The sequence below is a fragment of the Diceros bicornis genome, chromosome 40, assembly GCF_020826845.1.
Source record: "Diceros bicornis minor isolate mBicDic1 chromosome 40, mDicBic1.mat.cur, whole genome shotgun sequence".
NCBI lineage: Eukaryota > Metazoa > Chordata > Mammalia > Perissodactyla > Rhinocerotidae > Diceros > Diceros bicornis.
In genome coordinates this window covers 3,805,843-3,826,284 of record NC_080779.1, presented here as the reverse complement: position 1 = coordinate 3,826,284, position 20,442 = coordinate 3,805,843, and the positions used below count along the sequence as shown (strand labels likewise).

Sequence of the window (20,442 nt, the reverse complement as noted above, 5' to 3'; positions counted from 1 at the left end):
TGAGAAAGCCAGACCTACCCAATGAATTGTACCTGGATCTTTGGTTTTCCACTTAAAAAGGAGAAAATCAGCTTCTGTTGCATCCCTCACACAAATGTAAATTCCAATGAGTTAGGATCTAAATGTGAAATAAAATCGACATAGTAAAGTATTGGAAAAGTTATAGGAGACTCTTAAAGTCATGGCGAGGTGCTTTCCATACATGTTTTAATGAATATCCTTGAGCTAAAGTCCTTTTGAACAATTTAATAATTTCTTTAAAATTTGAAACATCTTTTTGAGTAGAATACATTCTCTTTTGTAAAAATTAAAACACTAGAGAAATACGTAAGCTAAGAAGTGGTTAAAACTCCTATTTCTCACCTACCTCCCAACTTTTATTCCTTGTCGGTAGTAAAATTTGGTGTGCAATCTCCTCCACTGTTCCTTGTGCTTTACATACATATTTCTTCACCTGTACAAATAGGTTGGATATATTTTTGATGTGTTTCTTGGCTATGTTTCTGATTTTCCTGCTCTCTTACAGTTTAGTAGTTGTAAACATTGGTTTCTCCATATTCCTTACATATTGAGGGTACCACATTTTGCCTGTTATACATCCATGGAAAATATTTTCCTACCACATTGTTCATTTAATCTGGATCATTGCTTGTCTTCCCAGATGTCAGTAACACTTCAGGAGGGAAACGGGTCTATGTGACAGGCTATTCAGGATCTCCAGACCCCCAGGGCAACAACCAGTAGGACAATCCAAAACAAGAAACAAACCCATCCCGCGTGTTTCCAGATGTATCCTAGGGGAAGGAGAGCTCCAGTTGAGGACCACTGATGTCCTGGTCAGAGTTATCCACTATGTTATCCTATCACGTTAAAGCTGTTTCTGTAGTTTCTCGTACCTGATGGTACAATTTGGTGCCTTTGTCTGTTCCTCTTGGTGCCTTTGTCTGTTCTTCTTGGTCAGACTGCCCAAGGTTTCTCACTGTTACAAGTCTTTCCAGACAGCCAGCCCTTGACGCCATTGCTCAGGTCTATGTTGTTGTTCCTGCTTGGTGAATTCTCACTTCATTCTGCTGTCATTGGTTTTATTGTGGTGTTGTTCTGGCTCTTGGAGGGAAGTGCTCAGCTTCTTCGTGTACAGGTGATATTCCCTGATACCTGCAGTGAAGGCTGTGTCCCTTCTTCTGTCCTCTTGTCCCCACGCCATGGATTTGCCTCATGCTGCTCTCATTGCTGTTCATTTCTAAAGAGTTTCTCCTTTCTGTCTGGATTCGCTCTTTAACCTGAGAGATTTAGAAGGGTGTGGACAGATTTTCAAGTGGATATGTTGGGGGAGGGGAGCCAATATTTTGTGATTATTTTTTACTTTTATTGCTTTAAGTTCCAGTAACATGGTCACTTATAGATTTCTGCTTTTTGGACTCTTTAGAGATTTCATTGTGGCTTAGCACACAGTCCATTGTGGTAACTGTTTCATTATGGTTTGAGGAGAATGTTCGCTCTCCACTAGATGCTTACCTTGTTGTCCCTGGGGCTGAGGCTAGATCTAGCTTTATTCTGTTCGTCAGCAGATCTGTTTCCTAACTTACTGTATCACTTGACCTGTGGCTTTTTAAGAGAGGTAAGGTAGGTTTCCCTGTGGAAAGGGAAGGCACCTCTCTTGGGGTGCCTGTGTCTTCTTGTTTGTCCAGTTTTGCTTTATGTTTCAAGACCATATTGTTAGGTGCATAAGTGTTCCTGACAGTTACCAACACAGAGAACCCCTTTTTGTCCCATTTAAAGTCTTATTTCTTTATCTCCTTATTTTCAACCATATTATATCCCTTTATTTTATAACAATATTTTTAACTCAACTCGAGAGCCTTCATGTTTTTATAGAGCAATTTGACCCATTTACAATTGTGATTATTGATAAATTGGAATGTGAGTCTACCATTTAATTTAATTTTTAATGTGTTAGGTTTTCTCATGATTTTTCTATTCTTTTAGTGGGTGTCTTTCAGCTTTTAGGAACAACCATTTCTGCCTCTCTTTCTGTAAATGCTTAGAGTTGATAAGTTCCTGTGTTCTACACTCCCAACTCCTCACCTTCCGGTCCCCAGCTTGAGAAGATCTGATCTTAGTTCTGTGTTCTTATTTTCCCCATCAAGCAACCATGATTGGATGTAAGTATACGTTTTATTGGTTACTTTGTTCACAACTGTTTATTGTATCCAAATTTTTCTTCCTTATGGAAAGATTTGATGCTATTTTGGAACTCATATGACAGTGAAATTTTGAGAGGAATCGAGTCTGAGATACTCCTTAGGTGCTGATGCTGGGGAGCTAGCACCTAACCTCTTAAAGTTGCATCGGTGTGTCAGCAGAGTCGGGATGAGGTCAGAGATGTTTAGAACCGTGGAGTTGAATGAGGTTTCCTGGAGACACTATAACTGTAGAAGGTACCAGGGCCCAGCCTAGGAGCAGGTAGTGTTTGCAGAGGTGCAGCTGAAGAGGGTCCAGGAGAGGGGACTGAAATGGTGGAGCACGAAGTTGCAGGAACCATGAGGGGAAAGGGTATTGCAGAAAGGAGGGGTGCTCAGCTGGGTGGGATACAGCTCTGATCAGAATGGAGAAAAGGTGGCTGGACTCGGCCATGTGGGATCACTGGTGACCTCAGTCTCCTTGAGAGGGTGGGAATGAAGTTGGGTCTAGAGTGAGTGAAGGGGGTCCATGGGAGGGCAGTAGGTATGAGGCGTTTTATTTAAGAGGTTTAGCCATGAAAGGGAGTTGGGAAAGTGGACAATAACCAAAAGGGAGCATGGGTCCAAGGGAGAGTTTTGTTTGTAAGGTGGAGATCAGCTAGCAGGTGTCTGTGCTGCAGGTAGGACCAGATGGGGAGGAGGAGTCTGCTGGGCCCTGAGGAGGTGCCGGGCTGGGCTCCTATTATGAGAGGTTTGGGGATTCGATTGGAGACGTAAAAGAAACTTTCCACTCCAAACAAATGGACTGAAGGTATATTTTATTATAGAGAGGATGGTAAAGGTGAAAGTCCGCCAACAGATCTGAATAGGTCAAATAATAAGAGGGAAAAAACACCAGCTCGACTGGAAAGGGAAAACATCCACATTGGCTGAGATAGCAGCACATTTGAATAGGTCATATAATAAGAGGGAAAAACATCAGATCTATCGGATAAGGAAACACCAGATCGACTGAAGTGAAATGACACAAGTCAACCAGAAAGAAACACCAGGTTGACTGAAAAGAGAACACATCAGATCAATTACTTCACAATAAATCAATTACTCACAACATCCACGCCCCACGGCTGGGAGAGTCCTGTCAATTGACACTGCTGGGCGGGAATCACAGTCCTGGGCAAGGCGTCTCTTCCACAGGTGGAACTCTCACCGGGTCTCAGTCTCCAGCAGTTTATATAAGCAGTTACAGAGTTTACAGAGAAAGCATTCAATGTTCCCATGCACAAATGGTTATCAGTGGCGTACATGCACTGAGCCCCACCCTCTGGCTATCGTCCCAGCCCAGTAGTTGTGTACGTGCATTGTTTACCCTGCTTATCCTCCCAGCCCAGCTCAGATGGCCAGTCTGCCCCAGGCTGCGGCGCCCGAAGGGCCTTGAATTTTTTACACATTGCAACTATCTCCATGGGAGAAGGGCCAGTTCCCACCATGCAGAAAGCAGCTTTTATATTTTTTTTTGTGCTGGTGGCTGTAAGTCAATGGAGCGGCCAAACATGGCTGTACTAATGTCAAGAGTGCTCCGCTGCCTGGCGACGGGCAGAGAGCAAGAGGACAGATGTGTTCGTGGAAAGGGCGCCCTGCGCCTCTGCTCCTGTATTCCTGGAGCGTGAGGTGGGCAGTGGTTGGGAGTGGAGGGGCGATGCAGAAGGTGTTAGGTGAACGGCAGGGGGAGGAGGGAGAGAGAGAGAGGACACCCTGGCTTGGTCTTCATGGCTCACATGGAGCTCCCCACTGGGATCTCCGATCACCAACTGTTGACTCTCTTCGATGTTTTGATCAAAATGTCGGCTCTCTTGATGGTTCCCAAGGCTATTATGAATTTGTTCATCAATGAAGGAATCTTTGGGTCATTTTTAAGGGATTCTATGTCAAAGGGGCTCTACATGTGTTTATTCAGTCCATCATCTGTACCCAATCCCTTTGTTTTTGGACAGATTCCATACAACAGAGCAGCCGGGCCAGTGGCCTGCAGGTTCCAGTGTTCGGGCGGTTTGCCCTCCAGAAAGCCGGTGCTGATTGGCATTCTCACAGGACGTGGTGCTCTGTCCCTGAGCCCGCTCTAATTCTGGGTGTCATGACATTGTAAATCCTGGGGCAGTTCTGTCAGGGCCCATGGTTGGCATTTCTGTGATTAGTGAGGGCAAACATTTTTCTGTGATCATTATCTGTCACTTCCCTGACTGTGCTGTCACCTGCCTTGCTCACTGAGCTCTGAACCTTCCTGATAGAACCAGGACGTTCACTCTCTATCCAGTGTGATTGCATGTTCCCTCAGTGTACTTGCTTCAAAAATATCTGTTTTCTTCACATTCTTTGATTCCTTGTACATATAATCTAGATTTAATCTGGAGCTTTAAAAATGTTTTATTGTGGAAAACCTTGAACATACACAAATTAAACAGAAAAGTGTGATGGCCCCCCATGTCTCTAGTACCCAGCTTCAACATTTATTAATATACTGATATTCCTGTTTTGTCCATATTTCTACCCACTCCCTACCTTCCATTGATTATTTTTTAATTAATAGATTGTTTTTTAGGAAAGTTTTAGATGGACAGAGAAATTCAGCAGAGAGTGCAAAACATTTCTCCCTCCTCCCCCACAGTTTCCCCTACGGTTAACATCTTGCTTGACCACCTGTGTTAGTGCAGTCCATTCCTTACAAATGAGGAGCTGATGCTCATAGAGCTTTCATAACCAAGTCCGTAGTTTACGTTAAGGTTCATTGTCTTGCTGTCATGTACTTGGATTTTGACAAATGCATAATCTCATGTATCCACCATGACAGTATCCTACGGAAGAGTTGGATTGCCCTAAAATCCCTGTGCTTTACCTCTTCGTCCCTTGCCCCCCAACTCCTGGCAACACTGATCTTTATACTGTTTCTATAGTTTTGCCTTTTCTGGAATGTCGTGTAATTGGAATATATGAAAACTATGGAACAGCGTATATAGCCTTTTCCGGTTGGCTTCTTTCACTTAGCAGTATGTATTTAAATGTCCACTATGTCTTTTTGTGACTTGATAGCTCATTTCTTTTTTTTTCCTTTTTGTATATTGAGTCAAAATATACATAACAAAAAGTGTTTCATCTTAACCATTTTTAAGTGTATACTTCAATGGCGTTAATTACATTTCCACAGTTGTACAGTCATCACCACTATTCATCCACATAACTCTTGTAAATCTGAAACTCTATACCTATTAAACAATAACCCTCCCTTCTCCCCTCCCCCAGCCCTTGGCAGCCACCATTCTACTTACTCTCTCTATGATTTGACTACTCTCAGTTCATACAGTATTTGTCTTTTTGTGACTGGCTTATTTCAGTTAGCATAATGTCTCCAAGGTTAATCCATGTATAGCGTATTGGAGAATTTGCTTCCTTTTTAAGACTGAATAATATTCCATTGTATGGATATACTACATTTTGTGTATCCACTCATGTGTCAATAAACACTTGGGTTACTTCCACGTTTTAGCTATTGTAAATAATACTGCTATGAACATGGGTGTACAAATATCTCTTCAAGGCTCTGCTTTCAAATCTTTTGGGTGTATATGCAGAAGTGGAATTGCTGGATCACATGATAATTCTATGTTCAATTTTTTGGAGGCACATCCACACTGTTTTCCATAGCAGCTGAACCATTTTACGTTCCTATCAACAGTGTACCAGGGTTCCCATTTCATCGCATCTTGGCCAACACTTGCTGTTTTATCTTTTCGATAGCACTCAACTTAGTGGGTGTGAGGTGGTGTCTCATTGTGGTTTTGATGTGCATTTCTCTAATGATTAGTGGTGTTGAGCATCTTTTCATGTGCTTATATGCCATTTCTAAGTCTTCTTTCGCAAAGGAGTCTTCAAATCCATGCCCATTTTTGAATTGCCTTGTTTTTTAGTTGTTTAATTTAGGACTTCTCTGTATAATCTGGATACCAGTCTCTTGTCAGAAATATGATTTGCGAATATTTTGTCCCACTCTGTGGGTGCCTCTTGATGTAACAACTTATAAAATTTTCATGGAGTCCAATTTTTCCATTGTTTTTCTTTTGTTACCTGTGCCTTTGGTGTCATATCCAAGAAATCATTGCCAAGTCTGGCGTCATGAAGATTTAATCTCATGTTTTCTTCTAAGAATTTTCTTGTTTGAGGTCTTACATTTATGTCCTTGATCCATTTTTAGTTAATTTTTGTATATAGTGTTGGATGGGGTCCAGCTTCAAGATTTTGCAAGGGGATATCCAGTTTTCCCAGCACCATTTGTTGAAAAGAAACCTTTCTCCATTCCATGGTCTTGGCACCCTTGTCAAAAATCACTTGACCATATATGTGAGGGTTTGTTTCTGGGCTCGCTATTCTATGCTATTGGTCTCTATGTTTGTCTTTATGACAATACCATACTATTGATTACTGTAGCTTTGTAGTAAGTTTTGAAATCAGGAAGTATGAGTCCTCCAGTTTTGTTCTTCTTTTGCAAGATTGTTGTTGGCTATTCTGAGTCCCTTGAGATTCCATGTGAATTTTAGGACGGGTTTTTCTATTTCTGCAAAAAATATCATTAGGATTTGGATAGGGAATACATTGAATCTGTAGATTGCTTTGGGTAATACTGACACTTTTACAATAGTAAGCCTTCCAATCCATGAACATGGGATGTGTGTCCACTTATGAATGTCTTCTTTAATTTCTTTCTGAAATGTTTTGTAGTTTTTATGGTGTAAGCCTTTCACCTCCTTGGTTAAGTTAATTCTTAAGCATGTTATTCTTTCTGATACTATTATAAATGAATTGTTTTTGTAATTTCCTTTCCAGAGAGCTCATGGTTCGTGTATAGAAATGCTGCCGATTTTTGTGTGTTGACTTTGTATCCTGCTACTTTTCTGAATTCATTTGTTAGATCAAACGGGATTTTGTGGAGTCTTTTGGATTTTCTACATACGACATGATATCATCTTCAAACAGAGACCATTTTACTTATTTCTTTCCAATTTAGATGCCTTTTGTTTATTTATTTATTTTTATTGCCTCATGGTTCTGGCTTGAACTTTCAATACTGTGTTGAATAGAAGTGGTGCAAGTGAGCATCCTTGCCTTGTTCCTGATCTTAGAGGAAAAGCTTTCAGTCTTCCATCATTGAGTAATATGTTTGCTGTGTGTTTTTCATATATGGCTTATGTTATGTTGAGGCACTTTCCTTCTATTCCTAGTTTGTTGAGTGTTTTATCATGAAAGGGCATTGAATTTTGTCAAAAGGTTTTTCTGCATCAATTGAGTTGGTCATTTTTTTCCCCTTCATTTTCTGGATGTGGCTTATTACATTGATCGATTTTTGTATATTGAACTCCCCTTGTATACCAGGAATAAATTTCACTTGGTGGTAGTGTATAATTCTTTTAATATGCTATTGAATTCATTTTTAATTTGCTAGTATTTTGTTGAGGATTTTTGCATCTATGTTCATCAGGGATAATGGTCTGTAATTTTATTTTCTTTTAGTGTCCTTGTCTAGTGTTGGTATCAGGGTAATGCTGGCCTCGTAAAGTGAGCTTGAAAGTGTTCCCTCTTTTTCAATATTTGACAGAGTGTAAGAAGTCTTGTTTTTAATACTTCTTTAAATGTTTGGTAGAATTCACCAGTGCAGTCATCTGGTCCTGGGTTTTACTTTGTTGAGAGATTTTTTTTTTAGATTTCTTTAAATATTAGTGACATATAACATATGTAAGTTTTAGGTGTTCAAGATGGTGATTTGTGAAAGGATTACCACAATACCGTGAGTTAACACCTCCATTCCCTCACATAATTAACTTGTTTTTTCTAGTGATCACTTTCAAGATCTACTCTCTTAACAAATTTCAAGTCTATAATATAGTATTGTTAATTATGGTCACCATGCTGTACATTAGATCCCCAAAACTTGTTCATTTTACAGCTAGAAATTTGTGCACTTTGACTCACATCTCCCCATTTCCCCTAACCCCGAGACCCTGGGAAACCCATTCTTGTCTCTATTCCTTTGAGTTGGGCTTTTTTCGATTTCACATATGAGTGAGAATATATAGTATTTGTCTTTCTCCGTCTGACTTATATCACTTAGCGCAATGCCTCAAGGTCCATCCATGTTATCACAAAATGCAGGATTTCATTCTCCTTCATGGCTGAATAATATTCCATTATATATTACATGTATACATATATCTCACATTTTCTTTATCTATTTATCCATTGATGGACACCTGGATTGTGTCCACGTCCTCAGTTTGTGATTAATGCTGAAATGAACATAGGGGTGCAGATATCTCTTCAGAATAGTGACTTCATTTCCTTTGCAATATACAACCAGAAGGGGAATTGCTCATTTATATATATTTCTATTTTTATTTTTTTGAGAAAATTCCATATTTTTTCCATAATGACTGTAGCAATTTACATTCATACCATCAGTGCACAGGGTTATCTCTTCTATACAGCCTCGCCAACACTTGTTGTCTGTTGTCTCTTTGAGAATAACCATTCTAGCAGGTGTGAGGTGATATCTCATTGTAATTTTGATTTCATTTCCCTGATGATGAGTGATTATGAGCATCTTTTCATGTACCTGTTGACCATTTTTATGTCTTCTTTGGAAAAGTATCTATTCAGGTCCTTTGACCATTTTTATATTGTTTTGTTGGTTTCTTTGCTGTTAAGTTGTAAGAGTTTCTTATATACTGTGGATATCAACCCCTTTAGTTTGCCGATTGTTTCATTTGCTATGCAGAAGCTTTTTAGATTGATGTCATCCCACTTGTTAAGTTTTGCATTTGTTGCTTGCACTTTTGATATTATATCCAAAAAACTCGTTGTCAAGACCAGTTTCATGGGACTTTTTTCTCTATATTTTCTTCTAGTTGTTTTATATTTGGTGTCTTATATTTGTCTTTAATTCAATTTGGGATCATTTTTAGAGTGGTGTAAAATAGGGGTCCAATTTCAGTTTTCTGCATGTGGTTATCCAGTTTTCCCAACAGCATTTGTTGTAGAAACTATCCATTCCCCATGGAGTCTTCTTAGCTGACTTGTCAACTGTTAGCAAACTGTATGTGTGTGGTTTTATTTCTGGGTCCTTGATTCTGTTCTATTGGTTTAGGTGTCTCATTTTATACCTGTATCATACTGTTTTTATTACTATAGATTTGTAATAAAGTTTGAAATCAGAAATTGTGACGCCTTCAGCTTTTTCTTTCTCGGGGTTCCTTTGGTTATTGGAGGTCTTTTGTGGATCCACATGAAAATTAGGACTATTTGCTCTATTTCTCTGAAAAATGCCATGGGAATATTAATAGGAATTGCATTGAATCTTGAGATGGCATTGAGTAGCATAAACATTTTAACAATACTAATTCTTCTGATCCATGAGCATAAGATATCTTTTCATTTCTTTGTGTCTTTGATTTCTGTCATCTGTGTATTATAGTTGTTAGTTTCTAGATCTTTCACCTTCTTGGTTAAATTTATTCATGAGTATTTTACTGGTTTTGATGGTATTGTAAATAGGATTTTTTTCTTTATATCTTTTTTTTTAATAATTTTTATTTATTTATTTTTTCCCCCAAAGCCCCAGTAGATAGTTGTATGTCATAGCTCCACATCCTTCTAGTTGCTGTATGTGGGACTCGGCCTCAGCATGGTCGGAGAAGCGGTGCGTCAGTGCGCGCCCGGGATCCAAACACCGGCCGCCAGCAGCGGAGCTCGCACACTTAACCGCTAAGCCACGGGGCCGGCCCTTTATATCATTTTTAAATAGTTCATTGTTAGTGTAGAGAAAGGCAAGAGATTTCTATATGTTGATTTTGTCTCCTGCAGCTTGAGTGAATTTGTTTATTAGTCCTAACAGTTTGGGGAGGAGTCTTTAAGTATTTCTCTACATAAAATCATATCTGCAAACAGAGACCACTTTGTTTCTTCATTTCCAATTTAGATGCTTTATATTTCTTTCTCTGGCCAAATGTCTCTGGTTAAGACTTGCAGCAGTATGTTGAAGAGTGTTGTTGAGACTGGGCTCCCTTGTCTTGTTCTTTGTCTTAGCAAGAAAGCTTTCAACCTTTCACTGTTCAATATGATGTTAGCTGTGGGTTTGTCATGTAAACCTTTTATTATGTTCAGGTATGTTCCTTCTGTAACCCTTTCTTGAGAGTTTTTATCATGAAGGGGCCTTGAATTTGTCAAACTGCTTTTTCTGCATTGAGAGATTATTCTAGGATTTTTATCTTTCATTCTATCAATGCGGTGTATCACATTCATTGATTTGCATCATGTTGAACTTGATCATGTTGTTTGATCCTTTTTTTTGAGTTTAGATAGTTTTGTTACAATGTGTCTTGGAGAAGAATGTTTTAGTTTGAAATTTTAGGGTGACTGATCGGCATCAGGACCTTGGATGTCTACATCTCTCCCCAGATTTGGGAAGGTGTCAGCTGCTACTTTTTTAAGTCAACTTTCTTTTTCTTTCTCCCTGTCTTCTCCTCTGGTACTTTAATAATGCTTATCTATTTCTTTTCAAGGTATCCCATAATTCACACTGCCTTTCCCCAATCCTATCCGTTCCTTTTTTCCTTTTTGCTCCTTTGACTCGATGATTTCAGATGACACATCTTCTAGTGCACTAATTATTTCTTGTACATGGTTGAATCTGATTTAGAAGGTCTCTATTGAATTCTTCAGTTCAGTCATTGTGTTCTTCAACTCTAGGATTTCTGTTTGTTTTTCCTTAATGATTTCTGTTTCTATGTTGAACTTCTCACTTGTTCATGCACTATTTCCTTATTTCATTTAGTAGTCTATCTTTGTTTCCTTAGAGTTTTATGAATTTCTCAAAGAGCATTGTTCTGAAGTCTTTGTCACATAGTTCCTATATCTCCATTTCTTGGTCGGTCATTGGAGTTTTATTCTTTTTCTTTGGTGGTGTCGTGGATCTTTGATTATTCATGATCCTTGTGACCTTCCATTGGTGTCTGCAAATTTGAGGAAGTAGGCATTTCTTCCACTTATTACAGACTGGCTTTAGTAAACCAAAGCCTTCACATTCAGCCCATCTAGGGGTCCTGGGTAGGCCATCTGGTGGTGTCCAGGGGCAGGCTTGTTGCTGGAGTCCTTGAGCAGCCTGGTACTGGGGTGAGTGGAAAGCTTGGGTCCACGGTATTGTGTCTGGCCCTGGGCACAGCTGGGACCCTGAGTTCACGAGTAACCCCACTGGACCCTGGTTTGGCAGGTCCTCATTGAGAGCCTGTGACCACAGGAGTCATCCAGGGCCATGAGAGTTGGCCAGAGCCGGGATGATCTGAGAGTCTTGGCTCACGGAAGTCTGCCAGAAGCCTGTGCCATGAGAGACAGTTTGTGCTGGTGTGGGCCAGAAGTCTGGATTCCTGGTAGCCTGGGGCCACAGGAGCTACCTGAGATTGCAGGAGCTAGCAGGCGCTGTGTCAAGATGGAAGACTGGGTTCATGGGAACCTGCCGGTGCCTGGTGCCATGGGAGCTGCCTGGGGCCGCCTGAGTCAGCAAGCAGCTGGGTGGGCTGGGGGCTTGGTTTTGTAGAAGCCTGTCAGAAGCTTGGTTCCATGAGAGCTGTCTATGGCTGCTGGAACTGGCAAGTGTTGTGGTAAGCCATGGGCCTGAGTTCCTAGTAGCCCCCGGGAAGCCTGGAGCCATGGAATCTACCTGCGGTAGATCTCTTAGAACTCAATTATAAAAAACAAGGAAGTTTGAAATGAAACTTCATTCAAAGAAATTTGAAATGAAACCATTTTAATTGGTTACCCAATGAAAATGGGTAACTAGCTGCAATGGACATGTCTCCAGGAGAAACACAGATGGCCAATAAGCACTAGATAGATGCTCAGTATCATAAATCATTAGGAAAATGCAAATTCAAAGCATAGTGTGATACTATTTCACACTCAAAATGAAGGCTATACTCCACATAATGGAAAGTAACAAGTGTTAGTAAAGATATGGAGAATGGGAAACCCACATACATTACTGGTGGGAAAGTAATTTGATGCATCCACTGCAGGAAACAGTTTGCCATTTTTAAAAATCTTAAACCTGGAATTACCATGGACCAGGAGAGTCACAATGTTGGTATGTCCAAAAGACCATTGGAAACATATGTTCAAAGAAAAACTTTTCCATGGATATTCAAAGCAACATTATTCACAATGGTCCAAAAGTGGAACAAACCCAAATTTCTATCCAGTTATGACTGCATAAACCAAATGTGCCCTATTCATAATATAGGACATTATGGAGCGATAAAAAGGAATAAGCTACTGCTACATGCTCGGCCATGGATGAACCTTGAAACATGTGTGCTCACTGAAGTCATCCACAAAGGCCACAGATAGCATGATGCCATTTGAATGAACTGTCCAGAATAGGCAAATCAATAGGGGGAGAAAACAGATGAGTTGTTTTCATGGGCTTGGGTTAGGAGAAAATAGTGTGAATGGGTATGGGTTTGTTTGGGGGTGTTGAAAATGTTCTGGAATTAGTTAGTGGTGATAACCACACTACATAATCATTGTACTAAATGGCACTGAACTGTATACTTTAAATGCTTACAACAGTGTATTCTGTGTTAAGTAGATTCTCCATAAAAATTTTGAATTTTTTAAATTAATCAGGGTATTGATTAATTTTAATTTAGTTAATTTAAAGTTGGTTGGGATAGTTAATAAGGGTAATTAATAGAGTTATTAGGGATAGGGCACATTGTAGCCAAGAGAGTAAATATCCGATGATGGCTATAGTAACAGATCCTATAATTGTACAAGCAACAGTCTAAAATCCAGTCTGTTTCCATTGTCGCCAACTTGGAAAGACCAGCCATGAAAATAGGTCAGTGATCTCGGGGGCCTTGGGTATCTTTTAAAAGATTTAGGTAACATTACGCAATATTTTAACCTCTTGGGCCATCTGGTGGAGGTAGGTTTGAACTTGTGTGTTGATGTACATTCAACAAGTGGTTCTAAGAAAGGCAAAAACCCCTCCTTCGTTGGTTGGTATAGACAGTCTAGGGCCAGGCCATTCTCTAAAACCATTTAGGCAAGAGACTCATGAGACTGTTCCACAAGGGCTAGGATAGGGTCTTATGGAGTTGTTGTCGATGTTGGGTTAAGGTTTTCAATACTTCTTGGTTGCCTCAGTTACCTGATTTTGCGTGGGTAGGGCCACCGCACCTGTGTCCAGTCCAGTCAGTCAGTCCTAGTAGAACTGAACACCCAGTCCTATAGGACTGACAGTGTCTCTATGGGTTGGTGGTAGCCAGTCAGGGCAGGAACCTCAGGGGACCTGCAACCTGAGGGAAGCAGGCTGAGATAGAGACAATGATGTATTGCAGAATATAGCAATACAGGAGGAGCAATACAGGAGAAATCTGCTCAGAGGGCTGGGGAAGAGAGAACCTCACTGGGTGAGATCCTTGTGATATCAGCCTACAGTAAAACCCAAAAGTGGATGTTCGTGGTGTGAAATATTCATTACGGCCTTTGGAAGTAAAACCAGTAATTTGCACCCATTCACTAGTTACCTATGCTATATGATTTCAAGGGGTATGGTTAAAGTGTTTGTCGGCCAAGAGCTGTTTGGGCCTGAGCACAAAATCACCAAGGTGGCCTCGAAGGCTACCCCAAGAAGACTCCTCAAGGAGCAGTTGGGGCAGAAAGTGGGTGGAGCATCTTGAAGGAAGCCTGGGGCAAAGATGTTGTTGTGCGATTGAGTTGGGTACAACTGAGTGTCTCTGCAGGGTAAGCCCTTCAGCTGGGGTACAATAGGTGATTGGAGGCCAAGTGACAGACCCTGCGACTCCTGATTCCCAGTGCACGGGCAGACCTCTCAGCCCATTGGACATAAATGGTGGTGGTGTTTGTGAAGCATCTTGATGGCAGTGTGGAAAGTATAGGCGACGTGTGGTGGGAGACGTCATGATAGTGTCGGGAGGAGCTGTGTGTGAGATTACGGTGTTGAAGGGGAAGGACTGGAGGCAGGTGCAGTGGGTGTGTGACCAACAATGGTCAGTGAAGGGACAGCCGGGGTGTAACTGGGGAAAGCAGGGACCAGCAGAAGTCATGTGTTTAAAACAAGACACCAGGCCCAAATGGAGCCGCTTAGGCTATGCCTCACATAAACAAGTCGAGACTTAATTAGACTTTTGGCCCTCCCAGGAATAGAATCTTAAACCAGTCAATCAGGAATCACCTCATGCGCAGCAGGTAGGTCATCTTCCTGATAGAGCCCTGCCATCCTCTAAAGGAAAGTAACCTTGCAGTAACCAACCCGCTTTTTTATCTAGTGTAACTGCCTTGTTCTTGCTCCCTTCTGCCTATAAAATCCTTCATTTTGTAGAACTCCTTGGAAGTCCTTTCTCTCTGCTAGACTGGATGCTGCCTGATTCGTGAACTGTTGAATAAAGCCAATAAGATGTTTAAAATTTACTGAATTTTATTTTGTTTTGTACCAGTTTGGTGGCAGCAGTGGGATCCAAAGGAGATGCCTGATGGCTTCGAGGATGAGAAACAGTCATTGGTACCCGCAAAACCTTTGAGTTCTCCATCTTTTTCACTGTTTCTGAGGGCTGTGGGTAAGTTTCTCTTGGATCTGAGATCCACTCTGTTTGCCTTGAGCTCCTGATCTAAGTGGCTTTCCAGTCCAGGGTCAGTGGGTCAGTCTAGACTGACAGGATGCTCTAAGAGAGCATCAGTCTTAGCACTTGGTTAGTCAGCAGTGCCAGGCAAAGGCTTAGTGGTTCAGCTTGAGCTGCCAGATGGTTCTGCCAGGAACCCGAGTCCCTGGCCCTTAGTTAGTCCACAGTCCCCGTTTGTTGGGGTCTGCTGGGTGAGTCTGCAGTCTCCATGTGTTAGGGTCTGCTGCTTCAGTCCGTGGTTCTTGCTAATGGAGAGGAGTGGAAGAAATGTGTGCTCCATGCACATCCAATCTTTGAAAACTTCCTGCGTGCATTTTACATGCATTTTGCCCTCTGTTGACTGTCGATGGGTTCTAAGGGAATGGTGAAGCCACAGTGAGGAGGAACTGTGGGTTTCTGCACGACTACCTCGAGGAGTGCCGCCCCCTCAACCTCAACAGCCATCCGGCACTATTAGAAATGAAAGACATCCGATCACCGTGGATTGGAACACTCCTTATTGTGACGGTGTCAACATTATCCAAAGAGATCAACAAATGCAATGCAGTCCTTATCAAAATCCCAAGGGCGTTTTGTGCTGAAATAGAAAAAAACCCATCCTAAGATTCTTATGGAATCTCAAATAAGCCCAGATACCAAAAATAATCTTGAAAGGAGATACTAAGTTGGAGGACTGATTCTTCCTGATTGAAAACTTACTATAAATCTACAGTATCAAAACAGCATTGTCATGGCATAAAGACAGCCATATTGAGCAATGGAAACAGAATTGAGAGCCCAGAAATTAACCCTCACCCATGTGATCAAATGATGTTTGACAAGGGTGCCCAGATTATTAAATGGGGAAAAGTCTTTCAACAAGTTGTGCTGGAAATAGTGGATATCTACATGTAAAGGAATCAACTTGGACATTTACCTAACACTGTATACATAACTTGATTCCCAGTGAATCAAATACCTAAGTGTAAGAGCTAATGCTATAATACCCTTAGAAGAAAACATAAGGTAAAACTTGACAAGATAGGATTTGGTAATGATTTCATGGTTCTGACACCCAAGAGCAGCCAATAAAATAGGAAAATACGTATGCTGGACTTCATGGATATTAAAAAGTTTTGTGCCTCAAAAGCCATTATCAACAGAGTAAAAGCACAACCCATAGGATGGGCGACCATATTTGCAAACCATGTATCTGACAAAGGCTTAATATCCAGAATACATGGAGGAGAACTAAATTCAACAACAAAAAACAAACAAATCAAATCAAAATTGAACAATGTATATGAGTAGACATTTGCTCAAAGAAGATATGCAAATAACCAATAAGCATATGAAAAGATGCTCATCATCAGTAATCATTAGGGACATGCAAATCAGAAACACAGTGAGAGACCACTTCACATTCATTAGGATGGCATCTATCAAAAAGAAAAAAAAAAAGAAGAAGAAAAAGAATAGAACCACTGTTGGCCAAGATGTGGAGAAGTTGGTACCCTTGTGTACTGTGGTGGGAATATATAGTTGCTGTAGAAATCAGTATAACAATTCCTAAAAAAAATTAAAAATATAATTATATAGGACCCAGCAATTCCTATTCTGGGTGTATACCCCACCAAGGAGTTGAAAGCATGTTCTCAAAGACATATTTCAACACCCATGTTCATGGCATCATTATTCATAATAGCTAAAACATGGAAGCCACCCAAGTATTGTAATCAAGGAAGGGCTCACAGCCCAATGCACCCATTAGCCAAACAGGATACCCGCTCTTGTAGAAGGGGAAAAAGCTTCATTACAAGGTTGGCCAGCAAAAAGACGAAGGTTAAATCTTTCTCCCCAATGGGCTGTTGAAAAGGGCTTGAAAAGGGCAAAGGAGCGGGTGCAGTAAGTTTGGGAGCAGTCCTAGGCATTTTGTGCAAGCACAGATTTTCGTGTTCTGTCACACATCCCACGTTCAAAAGATGGTGTCCTTAACATGGTTGGCAGGGGAGTTCTTGGTCCCCCAGTTCATCCTCCAGTCACTTATGCAGTTGCAGTTTGAGTCTTGCAAGCCGTCTTGTTGTCTCATTGGCTCAAAGTAGTTGAAACTTGCTTAAGGAAGAGAAATGGAGTTTCTGAAAAGCAACTCTCGGCCCAAGATTAGATACTTAGTAAATATCATATGGGATATGGCTTAAGAAAGTAGTCTCCAGGGTACTGTTGAGAAAAATCTGGCTGGGGCCCCATTTTATTTTGGGCTTGGTTGTGGGCCTTGCTATGGTATCTGTCCAGGGATGTATGGATGAGCAAAATGTGCTATATACATACAATGGCATATTATTCATCCTTGAAAAAGGAAGGAAAGTCTAATATACGGCACACCATGGATGAACCTTCAAGATATTACTCTAAATGAAATAAGCTAGTCACAAAAATACAACCTTGTGTGATTTCCCTTCTAGAGCTTCCTGAAATCACCAGATTCAGAGAGACAGAAAGTAGAATGGTGTTTGCCAGTGGGTGGGAGGAGGGGGAATGGGGGATTATTCATGAATGGGTATAGAGTTTCAGTTTTGTAAGATGAGAAGTGTTCTGAAGATGGATCGTGATGATTGCACAGCAATATTAATGTCTTCAATACACGTCAATACACATTAAAACATACTTAATGTATCTATGGGGCCTGATGACTTGTCCTGGCCGAGCACAAGCTTGTGCTGTTGCACGTCTTACCCCTCACTGTACAGTTGGGAAACTGGCCTAGAAAGAGGCAGGTACTGTCCCAGACCACAGGAGGTCGTCAGAGTCCTGAAGACTAGAGAGAGCTCCAGCTTACTTGGCCAAGGTTCCACCCCTTCCCTCAGGTTTCCTTTGGCAATGAGTGGCGTTAAGATCCTAGAGGATTGCGGCCCACCCTTTTCCATATGGGGTCATTTTCCTCTCCTCATCATCACACCTGCACAGGCACACTCCCTCACACTTGACTTCTCATATGGAGAACACTGAGGTGCAATCAAGAAAGAGCTGACACCGGGGAAGTGACAAGAGGCATGAGGGAGAGAGGTTGGCGGCAGCTCTCCCACGGGGCAGTAGCATCCGTTCTCCTAGATTCGTGCACAGGGGCCCAGAGATGGGAAGAGGAATCCCTAAGGTTCCTAGGTTGTTCCAGATCCTACCTGTTCCAGATCCATCCCTGGCCCAGCCTGGGGATCACAGGACTGGGGTCCTGCAGTCCACCTCTGTGGGCACCCAGAACTGTGATGAGCCCATCCTCCCTTTGTGTAGGCATTGGGAACAGGAGAGAAGATCTCAGTGAGGGTCCTCCTGTATAAAGTGGAGTGCATCCAGCGGGTGGCTCCAAGTGTTCCATGCACTCACAACATGTCTGTTGGACTAGGTTCTCTGTTGATGACCTACTGTGCTCTGAAACCCTGAGAAAATGATTTCCAGCCCCTGGAGATCCTTTAGAACTGAGGAGGCTAGGGGGCTTGGGTGGATGAGAACTGAGGATAAGGAAGAAGATGCCAGAGCACTGGACACCAAGTCCAGAGTCCAGGGGGAAGACTAATCCTTGTTAGACGCTTGCGGTCCTCATCTGGAAGTAGGGGGAATCATTGTCATGGCTGCAGTTAGGATGCCTTAGGAGTGAAGAGGACACCTGGTGGGGAACAGCAAGGGTGGGGCACGGTAGGCTCCCGAGATTCCTCCCACTCCCTCGAAGCTGACAGGTCCTGATGCTTTACCTCTGGGGCCCTGGAGAGCCTCTGCCTTGAGGACACCTGAAGAAAGATTCCTTTCTGTTTGGAGTTCCTGCCTGGGCAGCAGTGCTAGTTCTGACCACGAGGGGGCGGGCAGCCTCTTGTGTCAGTGGTGGCCAGTGAGTTTTTGTTTTTATTTTTTTTCAGTTGTATTGAGATATACTTGATATACAGCACTAAGTTAACATTGCTGTGTGGTATATTTGAAACTTGCTAAGAGAGTAGATCCTAAAACGTCTCATCATCAGGAAACAATCTTTTTTTTTCTGTTTGGTGATTGATGTTAACTAAACTTATTTTGGTAACCATTACATAATATATATATATCAAGTCATTCTGCTGTAATGCTGGAATTTACTTGGTGTCCACTGAACTTTTCTTGAGCTCCTGGAGCAGCGAAGAGTCAACCAGAGGTCTTTCTGGCTGTCCTCCTGCCTCAGAAACAACTTGTACCTCCTATTACTACTGTTCATCTCCACAATGAAAGTTGGTCAAAAGCAGGGGGCAGGGTGCAAGATCTACCCATGTACTCATTCAGCAGCTGTGCCCTGAGCACTCACCCTGTGCCAGGTGCCCTGGTGGGCTGAAGTGAAGGATGAAAATGACCAAGTTGTCCCTGCCTGCCAGGAGCTCACAGTCTAGAAGGGAAATGGACAAAAGCAAAGACATGAGAAAGAAAAGAGCAAGTGCTGTAGAGAAACACATCAGGGGGCTGTGAGGGAGGGCTGGGCGTCACTGGGTAGGAGGGTCTGAAAGACCTCTCTAGGGTGACATTTTCTGGGACCAGAATGACAAGAGGTAGTCAGCCCTGCACAAGTCTGGGAGCAGTGTGTCAGGGAGATGGCACCACTGGTCCTGAGTCTCACAGGCAGAAGTGAGTTTGGCCAGAGGAGGTTAGAAAGGTGGCCAATGCAACTGGAGGGAGGCTGGGAGAAGAGAACAGGAGCTAGGGTGGAAGGTAGGGCCAGGGCCTGGTAGGCTGTGTTCGTTACCTTTCCCTCTCTGACTTCATTGCCCCTAACCTTGCATTTCAAAACAACAAATGTTGACAATCTCACAATTTTTGTGGATCAACAATCAGGCATGTTTTAGCTGGGTGCCTCTGTCTCAGTGAGTTTAACAGATTGGGACTGTGGCCTCAACTGAGGCTCGACTAGGGGAGGACTGGCCCACAAGTTCACTCTCAGCCTTCAGGATTCATTTTGGATTGAGAGCCTGAGTTCCTTTCTGTCTGTTGGCCCAGGCACTCCCTTGCATCTCTCCTCAATGTGCCTCCACATTGGGCAGCCCCAATACACCGGTATTTGATTCCTCACTTCCAGGGATTTGACAGAGTGAGAGAGAGAGAGAGATGGCACATGAGAGAGGGAGTAAGAGAAAGTGAGAGACCTTTTTAGTTAAAGTTTAGAAAAGACATCCCATCACTTTGGCTCTTATTATGTTCAGAAGCCAGTTACTAACCACTTTGTGGTTCCACAGGGATGTGTATAACATGGGTGGGGCTTACTGGGTACCACTGTGGAGGCTGCCCACCTCATAGGCCAAGATGAGGCACTTCGGTCTCATTCTCCATAAAACAGGAAACAATTGAATGGTTTTATGCCACAGGATGGCAATATCTGAATTTCCATTAGTTGCAACCCCCTCATGGTCTTGACCTGAAAATGAGGCTAAGTTGGAAGTGACTGTCCCAATATCACATTCTTGGAGCCCAGGCCTGTTTTGAGTGGTGTTCTGTACTAGATCCCACCCCTCCTTGTTATTCTTCCATCTCTAAGTTTGTGC

General features: G+C 42.1%; 1 protein-coding gene across 2 annotated transcripts in view; it reads left to right on the top strand.

Moving 5' to 3' along the window:
- Positions 1-20,442, top strand: part of LOC131399813 (ral guanine nucleotide dissociation stimulator-like) — a 128,186-nt gene that overhangs the window by 92,147 nt on the left and 15,597 nt on the right. Inside the window, exon 1 of one of the 2 annotated variants that reach the window (XM_058534320.1) lies at positions 14,734-14,857. The exons of the other annotated variant lie outside the window; for it this stretch is intronic. Coding sequence (XP_058390303.1) covers positions 14,767-14,857 — 91 coding nt within the window. The 5' untranslated portion in view covers positions 14,734-14,766. Of the gene's footprint in view, positions 1-14,733; positions 14,858-20,442 lie in introns of those variants that run through there. 2 annotated transcript variants of the gene reach the window in all.